The sequence below is a fragment of the Staurois parvus genome, unplaced genomic scaffold, assembly GCF_062004578.1.
Source record: "Staurois parvus isolate SC_StPar_1 unplaced genomic scaffold, SC_StPar_1.0 ptg000570l, whole genome shotgun sequence".
NCBI lineage: Eukaryota > Metazoa > Chordata > Amphibia > Anura > Ranidae > Staurois > Staurois parvus.
In genome coordinates, this window is record NW_028318366.1 from 893,435 (window position 1) to 913,065 (window position 19,631).

At 48.6% G+C, this 19,631-nt stretch overlaps 1 protein-coding gene across 1 annotated transcript in view; it reads right to left on the minus strand.

The window, feature by feature from the left end:
• The window catches only part of LOC149450582 (uncharacterized), a 122,624-nt gene that overhangs the window by 22,294 nt on the left and 80,699 nt on the right, over window positions 1-19,631 (minus strand). The window contains exon 4 of the mRNA XM_089691706.1: window positions 17,062-17,076. Within this exon, the coding sequence (XP_089547832.1) occupies window positions 17,062-17,076 (15 nt within the window). The remainder of the gene's footprint in view (window positions 1-17,061; window positions 17,077-19,631) is intronic.

Genomic DNA, 19,631 nt, shown 5'->3' on the forward strand with positions numbered 1-19,631 from the left:
GACGGTGTGTATGGGACATGAATGAAGTGTGCATTGATTTGGCATTAATTTTGAACTAATCATAATAAGGGGGACATGTTAAATCTAAATTATGATTCGGCACTTATATTGATGGCAAGCTTGCAAAATATTTGGTTTTTATGATTAGTCATAATTAATATTAATATGTGTGAATGGTCTTTGACAAATGGTAGTATTTACTATTCTTCAATTATAGCTGAGACCAAAAGATATACAAGTTAAGCTGAAATAGTATATACCAGTTGAAGGTTGAGTATGAGTAGAGTGAGAGAGTGGACGTCCGGCGAGACGGACGTGTCTCGGCGAGCTCCTGCTCCCCCGGCCCCAATCCGCTGCCATCTGGGCGGCAGCGGACCCTGACGGGGGCCCCACGACCCTCCGGTCCCTGTTCGCCAGCCAGGGAAGGCCACTGGACCTTTCTCCCGGAGCTCCGGGACTTGCGGCCTACCCGGCACCTGAAGCCGCGGCCTCGATTTTTGGCGCGGCCGACCAGGATCGCCGGACATCAGCCCGGACTACTGCCGCTCCGCTCCTCGGTCCCCGCCGATCAGCCAGCCTCCCCAGGGCCCCCCTCACCGACTCTGGGTCCATCCCTGACCACCGGGTACCAGATCGCCCGGAGCAGCCACTGGATGGTCAGCTTAAGCACCCCTGCGCCCCTACCGCTGCCATCAGGGCCCATCCGGGCCCCTGTGCCTGCTGCCGAGAACCCCACCAACACCCACAGTCACTCCGTCCCTCCAGCGGAGCTCCGGCGGTTCGCAGCAGCTTGAGGCCTACCACGGCACCCGAAGCCGCGGTGTTTCCTGCCAGCCGTGGCTGGAATCGCGGCGGGACGCCTCCGCTCCTCCGGGAAGCTACCACCACCACCAACGGTCCTGCTAACCCAGGAGGGATCCACCTCCACCCCGACGCTCCAGGACACCAGGTACTTCACCAGGGGCGCCCATTACCCACCAGGGAGCCCAACCACCATCACACCGCCAGCCTCCAGGGACTCACTCAGGGATCCCACCATCCACCTGAAACCCCAAACCACCAGGGACCCTAAGCCACTATCCCTCCAGGGATCGCCACTACCCCACCAGGGATAGCACGGCCACCATCCCACTGGGGATCCCCTGCCCACCACCCCACCTGGGACTACCAGCCAGCCACCACACCAGGGACCGCTCGCCCAGCACCCTGCCTTCCGGCACGCTATTCCCTCTGGCGATGCCCCGGCGACTAATGGCCCACCTCGACCCTTGAAGCCGCGGTCTCTCCTGCCGGCCGCAACAGATCACGGTTGAGCACAAACCACGCAGGGCCAACGATCGCTACCGCAACGCCCCGCTCGACCCTGATGACGATCCTTCAACACCTTCAGCGCCTCACGACGCCGAGCCCTCAGCACCCGACGCCTGGCCTCAACAACCCCAGTCACCGAGCCGCCAGCATCACCAGTCGCCGTGCCTACCATCGCCCCCAGCCATCGCACCCTACGACCCCTCCACTAGCCGAACCACCGTACCCACTGAAGACATGCCACAGCACCCATGGTCGCCAGCTTACTGCACCCACAGACTGCTGCCAACCAGCTGCCGCCCTCCACCCTCACTCTACCCCTACAGAAGGACTCAAATGACTCTCCCACGGTAATACAGATTCCCCACACCACCTTGCCCTGACCTGTATCCCTTCACCTCCCCTGACCCAACTGTCACCCCACCCACCCCAACATGCCTCCTGCACTCCTCCTCCTCATTTTCCTCTCCACCATCCCAAAAATCACCTCCCTCTACCCGCCTACCCCCCCAAAACAGCTCTACATTGCCCCTTCACTTCTCCCCTCTCCCCACTACGGCACTCACCACCTCCTCCTGCTACTCCACTCCCCCGTCGACCCACGTGCCACCACTACCAGACCCACACGCTCCTACACTTCCCATCCCCATGCCACCTTCCTCACCCTTCTCCTTCTCCTATCTGCTGGGGACATCTCCCCGAACCCTGGCCCCTCGCCACCTCACCCCTCCTCTAGGGACCCCCCTGCTCCCGCCAGCTGCCGTAACCCCCTCAACCTCATATCTGTGCCCCTTCTCCCCGCATCCATCCCCCCTCTCTCGGTTGCACTCCTGAACGCCCGCTCGGTCTGCAACAAACTTACTGCCATCCATGACCTCTTCATCTCCCGCTCCCTTAACCTCCTAGCCATCACCGAAACCTGGGTACAGGCCACTGACTCCACCTCCCCTGCGGCACTCTCCTATGGAGGTCTCGTCTGGTCCCATTCACCAAGACTGAGCGGTCACAAACGTGGTGGGGTCGGCCTGCTCCTATCACCGCTGAGCACCTTCCAGGTCCTCCCTAATCCTCCCTCCCTAACCTTCTCCTCCTTCGAGGCTCACTGCATCCGGCTCTTCACCCCGACCCCCCTAAGGATCGCAGTGATCTACAGGCCGCCCGGATCCATACCCCGCTTCCTGGATGACTTCGCTGCCTGGCTTCCCTTCTTCCTCTCCTCTGAGCTACCAACCATCATCCTCGGGGACTTCAATATCCCCATCAACGACAACAGCCTGGCTACTTCCCAACTCCTCCACCTAACCTCCTCCTTCGCGCTCACACAGCACACGCACTCCTCCACCCACATCGGAGGGAACACCCTGGACCTCGTCTTCTCCCACCTCTGTACCCTCAACCAGTTCTCTAACACCCCCTTCCCTCTCTCCGACCACCACCTCCTCACGTTCTCCATCTCCCCTTCCCCTAACTCCCCCCCCCCAGAGCGCCAAACCATCACCAGCCGCAACCTCCGCAACCTGAACCCGGCCCCCCTCCACTCAGCTGCCGACCGCTTACACGACAGCATCCTTCCACTGTCATGTCCTGACCTAGCCACCACCGCGTACAACGACTCACTATCAGCTGCCCTAGACTCTCTGGCACCCCTAACCACACGCTACATCAAACCCAGACCGCTCCAACCATGGCAGAACGACCACACTAAATGCCTCAAACGTCGCAGTCGCGCGCTAGAGAGACTATGGCGCAAAACCAGGTCCCCCCGTTCATTCTCCCTCTACAAATCTGCCTTCCTCACTTACACCTCCTCCCTCCACGCCGCCAAGCAGGCTTACTTCGTAAACCTGATTAACACCCTCTCCTCCTGCCCTCGCCGACTCTTCTCCACCTTCAACTCCCTGCTCTCCCCCCCCCCTCCTCCACTCAGTACCTCACTCACCGCCCACGAAATTGCCACTCATTTCCATAACAAAATTGATGCAATCCGTCAGGACATAGTCAACTCGCAATCTACCTCCCCACCTAGCCTCCCCCCCCTATCTCCCCCTCATCTCTTCCCTCCTCTGACCTCGCAACCGCACTGCCCCCCTCCACACCCAAGACCCCGCTTACCGTAACCCCACCAGCTCTGCACTCCTTCAGCCCTACTACCACTGAGGAAGTCACCAGGGTCTTCTCAGAAGCCCGCCTCACTACCTGCCCCCTGGACCCTATCCCCTCTCGACTCCTCCAGTCACCCCCCTCTTCCCTCATCTGCTCCCTCACCCACATCTTCAATCTCTCCCTCTCTACCGGCGTATTCCCCTCCCCCCTAAAGCATGCGCACATCACCCCCATACTCAAAAAGCCCTCCCTGGACCCCTCTGACCCAAACAACCTCAGACCCATCTCCCTGCTGCCACTCACTTCCAAACTCCTGGAGCGCTTAGTCTACAACCGCCTAAGCGCCCACCTAACTGACAACAACCTCCTTGATCCACTACAGTCCGGCTTCCGTCCCCTACACTCCACTGAAACCGCCCTCCTCAAAATCACCAACGACCTACTAACCGCCAAAGCCAAAGGCGACTACTCTGTCCTCCTCCTCCTGGACCTCTCCGCGGCCTTCGACACAGTTGACCACCCCCTCCTCCTTAATAAACTACTCTCCCTTGGCATCAGAGACACCGCTCTCTCCTGGTTCTCCTCGTACCTATCCCGACGCTCCTTCAGTGTCACCTACAATGGTGCCACCTCCCCCTCACTCCCCCTCTCTGTTGGGGTCCCCCAGGGCTCTGTCCTTGGACCCCTTCTCTTCTCCATCTACACCTCCTCCCTTGGCAAACTCATACACTCCCACGGCTTCAACTACCATCTCTATGCTGATGACACTCAAATTTACCTCTCCACCCCTCACCTCACCTCCACTTTCTCCGCCCGCATCACTCACCTCCTAAACGACATCTCTGACTGGATGTCGCTCCATTTCCTCAAACTCAACCTCTCCAAAACCGAGCTTCTCGTTTTCCCTCCTGCCCGCGCCCCCCCCCCATCCTATCCATCACTACTAACATCACCACCATCAATCCCGCCCCGCAAGCCAAAGTCCTTGGAGTCATTCTGGACTCTAACCTCTCCTTCCAACCTCATGTCAAATCACTCACAAACACATGCAGGCTCCACCTCCGCAACATCGCCAAAATACGCTCCTTCCTTACCCCAGACACCACTAAACTACTTGTGCACTCCCTGATTATCTCACGCCTTGACTACTGCAACTCCCTCCTCACCGGCCTACCCCAGTGCAGGCTCTCCCCGCTTCAGACCATCCTCAACTCAGCGGCTAGACTCATCCACCTCACCACCCGCTCCACCTCTGCCACCCCCCTCTGCCTCTCCCTCCACTGGCTCCCTATCGCCCAACGCATCAAATTCAAACTACTCACTCTGACCTACAAAGCCATTCACAACACTGCCCCTAACTACCTCACCGACCTGATTCCCAAGTACCACCCTACCCGTACCCTTCGCTCTTCACAAGACCTCCTTCTATCTTGCTCCCTGGTCTCCTCCTCCCACGCACGACTGCAAGACTTCTCCAGGTCCTCCCCCATCCTCTGGAACTCACTACCCCAATCCATCAGACTGTCACCTTCCCTCCTCACCTTCAGGCGCTCCCTGAAAACCCACCTCTTTAGGGAAGCCTACCCCACCCTCACCTAACTGAACGTTCTCCTTCATTCCTCCTACCACTCCATCCCCCACAGCCACTTCCTCCTGTACCTCTACCCCCTCCCTCCTAGACTGTAAGCTCGAAAGAGTAGGGCCCTCTAACCCCTCGTGTGCTGTTTGTAGTTGCTGTAATGTTTCATGTATTGTCCCCCCTCTATTGTACAGCGCTGAGCAAACCCTTTGGCGCTATATAAACTCAATGTAATGTAATGTATGCTATATTTAGGCATAAAAGTATTTGGTAGTTATGTCAAGGTTATTAGAAGGGACTTACTATTACAGTACGTATTTTAATGGTATTTGTTTGTATTTAGTATACGTTTCTAACATTGATACATATATACATTGATATGTTCTTAAGCTATACTATACTTTAAATATAACTGAGGGTTACGTCATTAGCTTATAATATTGGTACATCAGCATACATATGTTCCTGTCCATCAAGCATCATATGTACAGTATAGCATCTTTTCCTTATATGAAATGGCTTTGCTAAGCAGTAATACTTTCCATAGAAGGTATTGAGATCACTAACTATGACGTACATTTGCCTCTTAAAAGTCCATGAGACGACGGACATGGAACATTCACTCACGCTCACACACTAATATTGACACTTTGACATACACGTACACACACGGATGAGATGCTGGAACAGGTGCTGCAAGACGAGATCATCATTAACGTCACGTCCGGCTCTTTCTTTCTCAGACTCTGAGTTGGAAAAGGACATAAGAATCGCACATGGCAAGGACAGCCATGACAGATAATGGTGACTTTGTTTTAAACCTTCGCTTGTCATTTTTACAGTAGTTGTATCTCCATGGAACTGTTCATAATACGCTTTACATTGTTTATTTGACACCATTGTGTGATAGAATAAAATCACACTTCATTTTTTTATTTCAATGGCTCTTTCATTCATAATCGCCTCAAGACACTAGAAGAAGTATTATATGTGTCTAAAAATCTAACAGCTTCTAATTGGTCATGTCCATACAAGGCAAACTTCCTTCAGGGCTCGTGGTGATCTCCTCTTAGGTGTTATCTTGGAAAGAAAATATTTTTGTTCTTCAAGTTCACTCGATGGGAGGGGTTGCCAAGCAGCCACTTTTTGAGCAAGGATTTCTTAAAGTACCACAAAGCCCAGCAGGAAAAAGATATACACACAACATATATATATTCATACAAAGCATTTAGAAAAATAAAAAGTATAAAAGTAGATATGTATAAAAAAATGTAAATATTCAACAGGAAACCAAATAGGCATTTTACCATATCCATCACAGGGGCATCCAAGCAGGCTCGAGAGCGAGCCACTGCTCTGTGTCCACAGAGTCCCCTCTCCCTCCTCCTTGGCTCACTGGATGTGATTGACAGCAGCAGGAGCCAATGGCCCCTGCTCCTGCCTCAGCCAATGAGAAGGGAGAGTCCCCAGACTGCTGAGGATCTTGAGCACATTGCTGGATCAGGATGGGGCTCAGGTGAGTATTGGGGGGGCTGCTGCACAGAGAAGGGTATTTACCTTCATATATAGAATGCATGGAGGTAACAAACCTCCTGACTTTACACCCCCTGTAATCACACTCCTCCTACTCCGTCTTATTCCACATTTCTTAGGCATAGCCCACCAATCTGGTCCTCCCGGCTGTCGCTGGATACCTGCATTCCTTACAAGGGTTTATATTCTTCACCAGTGTACTCTGTATACCGGGCTGTATACCCCAAAATCCTGACCATTGTACTATGCATGCTGGGCTGTATATGACATACTCCTGACCACTGCACTCTGTACACAAACCTAAGACATACTCCTGACCACTGCACAATATATACAGGGCAGTATATGACATGTTCCTGACCACTGCACAATATACACAGGGCAGTATATGACATGCTCCTGACCACTGCACTCTGTACAAAGGGCTGTATATGATATACTCCTGACCACTGCACTCTATACACAGGGCAGTTTATGACATGTTCCTGACCATTGCACTCTGTACACAGGGCTGTATATGACATGTTCCTGACCACTGCACTCTATACACAGGGCTGTATATGACATGTTCCTGACCACTGCACTCTGTACACAGGGCAGTTTATGACATGTTCCTGACCACTGCACTCTGTACACAGGCCTAAGATATAATCCTGACCACTGCACTCTGTACACAAGGCTGTATATGACATACTCCTGACCACTGCATTCTGTACACAGGGCTGTATAGGACATACTCCTGACCACTGCACTCTGTACACAGGGCTGTATATGACATACTCCTGACCACTGCATTCTGTACACAGGGCTGTATATGATATACTCCTGACCACTGCATTCTGTACACAGGGCTGTATATGATATACTCCTGACCACTGCACTCTGTACACAGGCCTAAGATATAACACTGACCACTGCAGTCTGTACACAGGGCTGTATATGATATACTCCTGACCACTGCACTCTACATAGGGCTGTATATGATATAGTCCTGACCACTGCACTCTGTACACAGGGCTGTATATGATATACTCCTGACCACTGCACTCTGTACACAGGGCTGTATATGATATACTCCTTACCACTGCACTCTATACACAGGGTTGTATATGACATACTCTTGACCACTGCACTCTGTACACAGAGCTGTATATGACATACTCCTGACCACTGCACTCTGTACACAGAGCTGTATATGATATACTCCTGACCACTGCACTCTGTACACAGGGCTGTATATGACATACTCCTGACCACTGCACTCTGCACAAAGGGCTGTACATGACATACTCCTGACCACTGCACTCTATACACAGGGCTGTACATGACAGGTTCCTGACCACTGCACTCTGTACACAGGGCTGCATATGATATACTTCTGACCACTGCACTCTATACACAGGGCTGTATATGACATACTCCTGACCACTGCACTCTGCACAAAGGGCTGTACATGACATACTCCTGACCACTGCACTCTATACACAGGGCTGTACATGACAGGTTCCTGGCCTCTACACTCTGTACACGGGCCTAAGATGTACTCCTGACCACTGCACTCTGTACACAGAGCTGTATATTATGTGCGCCTGACCACTGAACTCTGTATGATGGGCTGTACGTGACGTTCCTAACCACTACATTCTTTTTTTCTGAGCCGTGTATGACATGTTCCTGACCGATGACCACTTCTAAATGCTGGGCTGTATCCTCTCCCATCCTCTGGAACTCCCTACCACTGTATGTATGGTCAGCCCCTCACCCTCTCTGCCTTTAGGTGATCTTTGAAAACTCACTTATTCAGGGAAGCCTACCCCACCCCCACCTAAGAACTGTACTTGAATCACCTCCACCAGATCATCCCCCGCAGCCATCACCTTTTGTATCCCCTCCCCCTTCCTTCATATTGTAAGCTCCACGAGCCGGGCCGTCCTATTCCTTCTGTACTGAAATGTATTGTAATTGTACCGCCCCCCTTATATTGTACAGCGCTGTGCAAACTGTTGGTGCCATAAATCCTGTATAATAATAATAATAACCCCAGCTGGGAGTAAAGGGTGGAAATGGCTGTTGACCCCCAGATTTGGGCAATGATGTCATCACTATAAATGGATAAAACCTGCGCTATGTGTAACAACTCCAAACCTACAAAAACCTTCTAGCGGACTGCTGCTGTAACAAAGGGAAGGATTCCCTGTCATCTAGAAGAGCATTATGTGTCACAGCGCTGTCCTATTGTGTGTGCACAGAAATCATCACAAATACACTACAAATATGTGGAGACATTCAGAGATAAAGAGCTCGGGGCTCCAAATCCTATTCTCTGCACATCCACTGCTTTCACTTTACACCCACTTCATTGGTCTTATGGGGTTTATCAATAAATGAAGGAAACTGAACCGTGTGCAAATCCATCCACAACATAAAGTGCTTTGTGCTCAAGATGCTGCTCCCTGCACATCCACTGCTTCCACTTTACACCCACTTCATTCATCTCATCAGATTTGCTGCTATAGGAAATCATCTCAAATCCTGTGCAAATCCATGGAGACGGACAATATTGTGTGCTCAGTATAGTGTTCTCTGCAAGTCCACCGCTTCCACTTTGCATCTACTTCAATCCACTTATTTTACTCCAAATATCCACCAATCAGTGAAAAGTTGATAAGGTGTGAAAGTGCTCCGCCTTCCAAACTGTGTCAGCTGTAGTGTAGCCCCGCCTTCTTCCACCTCTTGTACACGGGATGGTGAGGGCGCCCCCTAGTAGTGCTTCCCCCTCACCACACCAATAGGACTCCCAGCTTTTCAGCTCCCAGAGTCACAAACATCCTTCACACTCTCCTCATCTCCGATGGTAAAGGAACCGGATCCTCCTCGCTCACTCCTGCAAGTCTGCTGCGGGTTCTGTCAGTGTCCCTCCTAGACTCCGCCTCCAACCGCCATTTCAGCAGGAGCTCCGCCTCTAAATACACACTCAGGGAGGAGAGAAAGGGGAACCCGACATCATGTGACACCTTTTATTACATGGAAATACGAAAATCAACGGGACTAATGCAATCACATTTACTGCAAAATCAGAGGGGCCAAAATCCCTCCCCCGAGCAGTCAGGCTGCAGGAGATCTGCTGAAACATAGAGAGGGAAATGGGAGCTAATAGGCTGCAGGAGATCTGCTGAGACGTAGAGAGGGAAATGGGTGCTAATAGGATGCAGGAGATCTGCTGAGACGTAGAGAGGGAAATGGGTGCTAATAGGCTGCAGGAGATCCACTGAGACATAGAAAGGGAAATGGGAGCTAATAGGCTGCAGGAGATCCACTGAGACGTAGAAAGGGAAATGGGAGCTAATAGGCTGCAGGAGATCCACTGAGACGTAGAAAGGGAAATGGGAGCTAATAGGCTGCAGGAGATCCACTGAGACGTAGAAAGGGAAATGGGAGCTAATAGGCTGCAGGAGATCCACTGAGACGTAGAAAGGGAAATGGGAGCTAATAGGCTGCAGGAGATCCACTGAGACGTAGAAAGGGAAATGGGAGCTAATAGGCTGCAGGAGATCCGCTGAGACGTAGAGAGGGAAATGGGTGCTAATAGGATGCAGGAGATCTGCTGAGACGTAGAGAGGGAAATGGGTGCTAATAGGCTGCAGGAGATCTGCTGAGACATAGAGAGGGAAATGGGAGCTAATAGGCTGCAGGAGATCTGCTGAGACAATGAAATGTGTATGAAATGGATGGATGTGCAGACACTCCCAGAAGATGATGTCATTATGAGTGGATTGATATATATTTTTGCATTGTCCCCCCCAGAAGGATCAGGTTTGGCGGGATCGCTCTCATTAGCTATACATTTGTATTTTGTGTTCTGTGTTTGTAAGACTTTTCTATATGTAATAAGAGATGTTTGTTGAACAGTTGGTTACATAAGAGTTACATTTATTTCTTCTTCCTTTATTCAGTAATGTTTCATCTCCCGTAGTATCCCTGTAAGGTACATATTATACAGGAAGGGGGATTATGGGATGGATCTCGGGGCTGCAGTTCCTCTGAACTCCACAAGGTGCTGATCTCACTTCTACCCAGACAGGAAGTCTCTATGGAATGCAGACAGGAAGTGATGTCAGGGACAGACAGGAAGTGATGTCAGGGACAGACAGGAAGCAGAGAGGAGACATTGGTGGACATGGCAGCAGAGGAGGTAATAAGATGTTATGTTTTATTTACACCCAGTAACCCCCCGTCATGTCAGTCTTCTTCCTCCATAGTCACGTCCGTCCTCTTCCTCCATAGTCATGTCCGTCCTCTTCCTCCACGTTTACGTCTGTCCTCTTCCTCCATAGTCACGTCCGTCCTCTTCCTCCATAGTCACGTCCATCCTCTTCCTCCATAGTCACGTCCGTCCTCTTCCTCCATAGTCACGTCCGTTCTCTTCCTCCATAGTCACGTCCGTCCTCTTCCTCCATAGTCACGTCCGTCCTCTTACTCCATAGTCACGTCCGTCCTCTTACTCCATAGTCACGTCCGTCCTCTTACTCCATAGTCACGTCCGTCCTCTTCCTCCATAGTCACGTCCGTCCTCTTCCTCCATAGTCACGTCCGTCCTCTTCCTCCATAGTCACGTCCGTCCTCTTCCTCCATAGTCACGTCCGTCCTCTTCCTCCATAGTCACGTCCGCCCTCTTCCTCCATAGTCACGTCCGCCGTCTTCCTCCATAGTCACGTCCGCCCTCTTCCTCCATAGTCACGTCCGTCCTCTTCCTCCATAGTCACGTCCGCCCTCTTCCTCCATAGTCACGTCCGTCCTCTTCCTCCATAGTCACGTCCGTCCTCTTCCTCCATAGTCACGTCCGTCCTCTTCCTCCATAGTCACGTCCGTCCTCTTCCTCCATAGTCACGTCCGTCCTCTTCCTCCATAGTCACGTCCGTCCTCTTCCTCCATAGTCACGTCCGTCCTCTTCCTCTATAGTCACGTCCGTCCTCTTCCTCCATAGTCACGTCCGTCCTCTTCCTCCATAGTCACGTCCGTCCTCTTCCTCCATAGTCATGTCCGTCCTCTTCCTCCATAGTCACTGTGACGTCTTTTATCTCCAGCAGATGATGATACACACATATATAGTGTGGGAACCCAGATGAACCCCTTCAGGGGCAGAACATTCCCCCACTTCCGGGGCCGGAACATTCTCCTCATTGTGGAGATAAATTCTAGTAATATGGTCCTCTAAACAAACAGCACTGACAATAAATAGACAAGACAAGGACCATCCTGACCATACATGGCCTACAAAGGGCAATGATGACACTACACAGGCAGCCAATGGGCAATCATTACACTATGCAGCCAACACAATGATGGAGTGCCGGGGTCAGGAGTATGGAGCATAGAGCCCCTTACATTGCTGCTCAGGAGGAAGGAAACATTCCTTTGTAACAGAAAATGTATATAAATCTGAGGCACTTTTAGGAATGTCCGGGGGTATCCAAAATGAAAGGGGCTTTATAGGGACTAAAACATTTCATATGTGTAACATTGTTCTGTTTATCTCCTCCTCCCCTCCCCCACCTGTCTCCAGCACCGCACCCGGGGACTAGCAGGGAGGGGAGAGACCTTGCAGTGTAATGAGAACCGATTGGCTGCTCCTCAGGAAAGGGGAGTGTCCTGCTTATCCTTTCTGCCTTTCACTCCCAGAGACGTTTTTGCATTTTTTGCACGTTTAAAAATCATTTTAGGCCTGAAGATGACACAAAACCCCCAATATATTGATTTTCTGAAAGTAGAGACTTTAGAGAATAAAATAGCAGCAGTTCTAATTTTTTATGTCACAAAATATTATCACAAAGTCTAGGAAATGCCAAATTTCATAAAAAAATACAGTTAAGCTGATTTCAGGGCACAAAAAGCAATAAATGACCCATTTATGTGTAATAATATAAAAGCCGAGGTTGCAGCGAGTAAATAGATATCCAACATGTCAAACCTTAAGTTGTGTGTGCTGAAATGGTGACAACCTTTAGTCCCGGTATTATCTATAGGGGACACATTTATAGCCCCTTCTAGGTCATCAGTATAGAGTACGGAGGAGGTCTGCTCCTAGAATTATCCTCTCATTCTGGTGTGACCGGCGATATGTAACGTGTATCACAATCAATGTTATCACGTGTAGGTGCTCCAGCGTGTGCTCTTACATTTGGGTGTGCATATATGTGGGGGTGGGGAGCCTCAAAAATTTTTAAGGGAAGAAGTTATGTACTTGGGTGTAACTTTCATTCTTTACAATTAAAAAAAAACACATTTTACTTAAGGGGACAAAGTCTTCTATGAGATGACTTTTGATGACAGGTTCTCTTTATTGAGACATCCAGGGTCTAAAAGACCCCCAATGTTCCCCTGTACTCCATTGGATGTAATGTAGAGCACATCGCACCGCATTACATTCTTTGCCGGCCTCGATGGTCGGGAAATCTGTCATAACGTCACTTCTGGGTCAGGACAAGAAGGGAGTGAACGTGTCCGCTCTCCTCCGTTGTCACTTACCTGGTGTGAGAGGCCAATGGAGAGAGGGCTTCCCTTGCAGCTAAGTTCCAGACTCCCCTGAGAGTGGGACAGCAGGAGTCAGGACCAGAGTGGCACAGGTCACCTGTAGGAGTGCTTGTTGGTGGTCCACTCAGGAGCACAGCTGATGCACTGAGATGCAGACAGGTGGCACCTGTGTGAGGTATGGAAGCCCTTCCGGGGAACAGAGGATTACTGGATAGCCGGTTCAAAGCCAAGGTTCCGTACCAGGTGGAGATCAGAACAGACATAGTCAGATGTGATAGCCAAGGTCATACACAGAGGAGCAAGAGAGAATATCCATTAGCCAAGCCGAGGTCAGGTCAGGGTTTAAGCAGAGAAGACAGGTCCAGGAGCAAGCCGAGTCAGTAACAGGAAATCACAGATCACAGTAGTACAGGAACAAGGTACTGGGGAGCCAGAGAGTAGTGCAGGGCTTCCTTATAAAGTCTATTTGCTGCCAAATTTGAGCCGATGTGAACTTCTGCGGCCATGCAAGGTACTGGCAGGGGTGTCAGGTCGCCTAACACCTCTGCCAAGGACAGAGCCCTGACAGTTCCCCCCCCCCATAAAGGGCAGCCTCTGGATGCCTACTTGAGCCATCTTGTCTGGATATTTGGAGTAGAACTCCTGGAGAAGTCTGGGGGCATGTACAGTGGGGATCGAAAGTTTGGGCACCCCAGCTAACAATTTGTATTAATGTGCATAAAGAAGCCAAGGAAAGATGGAAAAATCTCCAAAAGGCATCAAATTACAGATTAGACATTCTTATAATATGTCAACAAAAGTTAGATTTTATTTCCATCATTTACACTTTCAAAATAACAGAAGACAAAAAAATGGCGTCTGCAAAAGTTTGGGCCCCCTGCAGAGTTAATATCTTGTACTGCCCCCTTTGGCAAGTATCACAGCTTGTAAACACTTTTTGTAGCCAGCCAAGAGTCTTTCAGTTCTTGTTTGAGGTATCTTTGCCCATTCTTCCTTACAAAAGTCTTCCAGTTCTTTGAGATTTCTGGGCTGTCTGTCACGCACGGCTCTTTTAAGGTCTATCCATAGATTTTCAATGATGTTGAGGTCAGGAGATTGTGAAGGCCATGGCAAAACCTTCAGTTTACGCCTCTTGATGTAATCCCCCGTGGATTTCGAGGTGTGTTTAGGATCATTATCCATTTGTAGAAGCCATCCTCTCTTTAACTTCAGCTTTTTCACAGATGGCATCAAGTTACCATCCAAAATTTGCTGAAATTTTATTGAATCCATTTTTCCTTCTACTCATGAGATGTTCCCTGTGCCACTGGCTGCAACACAACCCCAAAGCATGATTGATCCAACCCCATGCTTCACAGTTGGACAGAGGTTCTTTTCATTCAATTCTGTGCCCCTTCTTCTCCAAACGTACCTTTGCTCATTCCGGCCAAAAAGTTCCATTTTAACCTCATCGTTCCACAGAACTTGTTTCCAAAATGCATCAGGCTTGTCTATATGTTCATTTGCAAAGTTCAAACGATGATGTTTGTGGTGAGGACGTAGAAGAGGTTTTCTTCTGATGACTCTTCCATGAAGACCATATTTGTACAAGTATCTCTTTATAGTGGAATAGTGTACCACAACTCCAGTGTCTGCCAGATCTTTCTGGAGGGATCGTGCAGTCAAACGTGGGTTTTGAATTGTTTTTCTCACAATCCTGCGAGCTGTTCTGTCTGATATTTTTCTTGGTCTTCCAGATCTTGCTTTAACTTCCACTGTTCCTGATGACTGCCATTTCTTAATTACATTCCGAACAGAGGATATTGACATCTGAAAATGCTTTGCTATCTTCTTATAGCCTTCTCCAGCTTTGTGAGTGTCAACTATTTTCAGTTTCAGTTTTCTAGACAACTGCTTAGAAGAACCCATGGTGCTGATTGTTGGGGCAAGGTCAGATGAGTCTGGGCATTTAAAACCTTTGAGATTGACATCACCTGGTCTTCCCAGACGATGATTGACAACAATCCATGACATTGGCAGGTATCAGCTTTGTAAAGGGGGCAGTGCATGCTATAAATTCTGCAGGGTGCCCAAACTTTTGCAGACGCCATTTTTTTGTTTTCTGTTATTTTGAAAGTGTAAATGATGGAAATAAAATCTAACTTTTTTTGACATATTATAAGAATGTCTAATCTGTAATTTGATGCCTTTTGGAGATTTTTCCATCTTTGCTTGGCTTCTTTATGCACATTAATAAAATTTTTTAGCTGGGGTGCCCAAACTTTCGATCCCCACTGTATGTTGTCTTTTGGTTCCCAGGAGCCTTCTTCAGGAGTTACCCCTTCCATTTGATCAAGTACTGGATCTGCCTTCCTCACTTCTTGCAGTCCAGGATTGATTCTATCTCATATTCTGCATCCTCCCCAACTGTTATTGGTGGCGGAGGAGGTTCCACTCTTCCCGGAAATGGATCATGAACTGCTGGCTTGAGCAGAAAAACATGGAAGACTGGGTGAATCCCATATGATTCGGAAAGAGATAGCTCATATGCCACTGGATTGATTACTTGTTTGATCCGAAAGGGCCCAATGTATCTTGGTCTTAACTTCCACGATGGGCAAGGAAGTTTTAGGTTGGCTGTTGATAACCAAGCCTGGTCTCCAACCTGCAGAGAAGGATTTCCCCTCCGTTTCTTGTCATAGTATCTTTTGTAGTCAGTTTGCAATCTTTGTACGGATTCCTGGAGAGCTCAATAGTTGTCCTGTATCCTGCTGATTCTGTCATGAACTGCAGGTACCGAGGTTTTGAGTATGGTATCCAGCAGGCAAGAAGGGTGGAATCCGTAATTGGCCCAAAATTGTGACTGATTCGTAGCGAAATGGACGGAATTATTGTATGCAAATTATGCTAATGGGAGTAGAGATGTCCAATCATCCTGGGAAAAGGCGGAGAAACATTGTAGATATTGTTCCAACGTTTGGTTAGTTTGTTCACTTTGTTTGCCCATTACTTTGAGGGTGGTAGGCCAATGATAGGCAGAGTTCAACTTTCAGAGTTTTACATAAGGCTCTCCAGAACCTGGAGGTAAATTGAACCCCTCGGTCAAACACGATATTGCTGGGCAGTTCGTGTAGCTTAACGATTTCCTTAATAAAGATATGTGCCGTCTCAGGCACCAAAGGAGTTCCTATCATTGGCAGAAAATGGGTCATCTTGGATAGCCAATATATCACTACTAGGATGGTAGCAAACCCCTCAGAAGATGGCAAGTCTACAATAAAGTCCATTGCGATCATTTCCCAGGGATGATTAGGAATGGATAGGGGCCTCAGCAACCCCCATGCCTTGGCTTTGTCTCCCTTGCTACGTAGACATACTGTGCAGGATTTTACATAGGTTCTGCAGTCCTGACTTAAGTTGGGCCACCAAAACGATTGCTGGATCAGATCCATTTTTTTTGGGCTCCAAAGTGACCAGCCAGTTGATGGTCATGGAATGTCTTGAAAACTTGGGATCTTACCTCATGGGGTGCAAAGATCTTATCCTGGTACCACAGAAAGCCATCCTGCCTTCTTAACAAGTTCTGCTCAGGTTCGGCGCACCATGCAGATGCCTGTTCAATCAAAAGCTTCAGACTGGGCTGGATCAACAAAAAATGTTGGGCCGACAGTATGGTATCAGGAGGCGGTAGGTGATGTGAAAATTGAACCTGGAGAAATATAGGGTCCATCTAGCTTGCCGTAATCTTAGGCGCTTGGCAGATCTTAAATATTCTAGATAATTATGATTTGTGAAGATCATGATTGGGTGACTAGCTCCTTCCAAAAGGTACCTCCATTCTTTGAATGCCATTTTGATCGCCAAACGTTCCCTGTTGCCTACGTTGTAGTGCCTTTCAGCTTGGCTTAGTTTATTAAAGCAAAAAGCTACCGGATGGAGCAGAGCTTTTGGGCCTTGGCTCCTGTAGCCACCTCTGATGCGTCAACCTCCAGGATGAAGGGAAGTGTTGGCTCTGGGTGTTGTAATACAGGAGCAGAAGTGAACTGCTTTTTTAGCTGCTCAAAGGCTGTCTGTGCTTCCTGGCTCCAGAGAAAACTTGCATGCTGGCGAGTGAGTTGGGAAATGGGGGCTATAATGGTTGAGAAGCCCTTGATGAACTTCCGATAAATGTTGGCAAAGCCCACAAATCTTTGGACCACTTTTTTGTCACTAGGTGCAGGCCAATCCAATATGGCTTAGATTTTCTGAGGATCCATAGAGATTCCTTCAGTAGAGATTATGAGCCCAAGGACCTGGATGGACTGCTTCTCGAATTCGCACTTTCCCGCCTTAGCATACAGACCATGCATCCTTAGTGTAGTCAGTACCCTTTTAACATGGTCTCAGTGGAGTTCCAATGAGTTGGAGAAAATCAGGATATCGTCCAGGTAGGCGATCAAGAAGAGATTGAAGTATTCCCTGAAGATATCATCCACAAAGTGTTGGAATGTTGCAAGGGTGTTGCACAATCCAAACGACATCCCTAGGTACTCAAAGTGCCCAAAGCGTGTTCTGAAACTGGTCTTCCACCCATCGCCCTCCCTAATCTGACTAAATTGTAGGCTCCTCATAAATCTAGCTTGGTGAACACTCGGGCTGTCCGAAACCTCTGAAATGACTCAGGAACAAGAGGGAGTGGGTACCAATTTTTAATGGTGGTCTTGTTGAGTTCCCTATAATCTGTACAGGGACAGAGAGACTAGTGCTTTTTTTCAATGAAAAAAATACCTGCCCTGGCAGGTGAGGAAGAGGGACGGATGAATCCTTTGGCAAGGTTCTCGTCAATATATTGCTGGAGAGCTTTCAGTTCTATTTTGGATAGTGGGAGGCTTTGCCCAAAGGGTATTTCTGCCCCTGGAAGCAGCTCAATAGGGCAATCATGGGATCGATGAGATGGTAAAGTGTCAGCTTTCCCTTTATCAAATACATCAAGGAAATGGTGGTAGGCAGGGGGAACAGATTGACTGGCATCTGATGTAGGCTGAACTGAGAGGTACACAGGGAAATTGGTGGGTGTGCAAGTGCCGCAGTGCTGAAGGCAGTAATTTGATGTGGAGGTGACTTCTTTCTTGAGCCAGTTGATTTAAGGATTGTGAGCTTGCAACCAAGGTATTCCTAGGATGGCTGGAAACATGGGAGATCTCAGGACGTTGAAGCAAATGAATTCCTGATGGACAGAGTCAGTTGTGGCTAGGATGGGAATGGTTTCTTGGGTAATGGGTCCTGAGCTAGGAGCGGTGCCATCTGCTAGGAGTACATCAAGCCTTTGTGTTTTAGGACAAAGAGGAATACCTAGGTTCTGGGCAAGGTGGATGTCCGAGAAACAACTACATGCTCCCGAATCAATGATTGCCCGCAACTTGACTTCCTTTCGAGCCACCTGTAATGACATGGGTAGAATGACATGGGTGGTTTAGGTTCTGGATAACTGGATATATGAAGGATGAGGCTGGCTGGACTTACTTGGTCGCACTGGGCAGTTGCATAAGAAATGGCCCATGGCCCTGTGACATAAATGTAAGATTTGAGTTGTTGAGATGTGATCAGTAGAAATATGTCATTGTAAATTTAGTTTCAGTCCATGTTATTAAAGATAAGTGTTCCGAATTCAGTCAGAGACATATGTTCACCAATTAGCATCTGAAAGGACAGAGCATGTCAAAAAAAACGTTGTCACCTATGTAGCCAGAGATTGCCACCTTCTTGAAATCTAAAAGAAGAGATCCAACCATTTCAGCTTCGGGAAGCAGCAGGAGAGCAGGAGAGGGCTCCACTTTGTCTGCTAGCTTTGATTTATATCCACAGATCAGAGGAATATATTTCTTCTCTCATAAAAGATACAATATTAGTTGCAGAGAGATGAAAATACTTCCTTCTGATTGGACACACTGTAAGCTACATCTGCATGTAAAACTGTATTTATAGCCTCTGTAGAATCCCAGAGAAATGCAGAAAACAGTTATATGGCACCTGATTGCAACAGCTGAACAGTGATTGGTACTGTCGCGATCAGATTGATGCGCTGGCGTCGGAAATTCTATCCCTGACTTGGTGATTAAAACTGTTCCTGGTCCAATCGACTTTGGGTACTTCAGTACCCAGAACGTCCTGTGGGCTGGTACAGGGTTGATTGGCCAAGGGCTAATGTCCAGCCTATGTCCATATTTCAATAAATTGAGGACCCTGAGATATGGACGGGGTGATTCGTACAGAGCCATTTCTATTTTACTGGCGAATCGCGGACTTTCTCTAACTTGCTCCAGTCACAGGATAACTCTTAGCAAAAGTTTTATTTCTGTTTTTATTCCCTTTTATTTTATAGTCAATAGCCAATTGTGTGTCTTTTTGTATTTTCTGTATTATTTGTAACTTTTTATACTTTGTACATATTCTATGCACAGCTCACTTTCAGGATATTAAATCATAAAGTTAATAAGTGATTTCTGAATACTTAAGCTCGGGCTCATATCTCCAGAGAGATTATTGTATTACAGTGTCTATATATGCTCGGTCTAAGTTCATTGCCAATCTGTATGCAATTGCACTGTGTGTTGGCAAA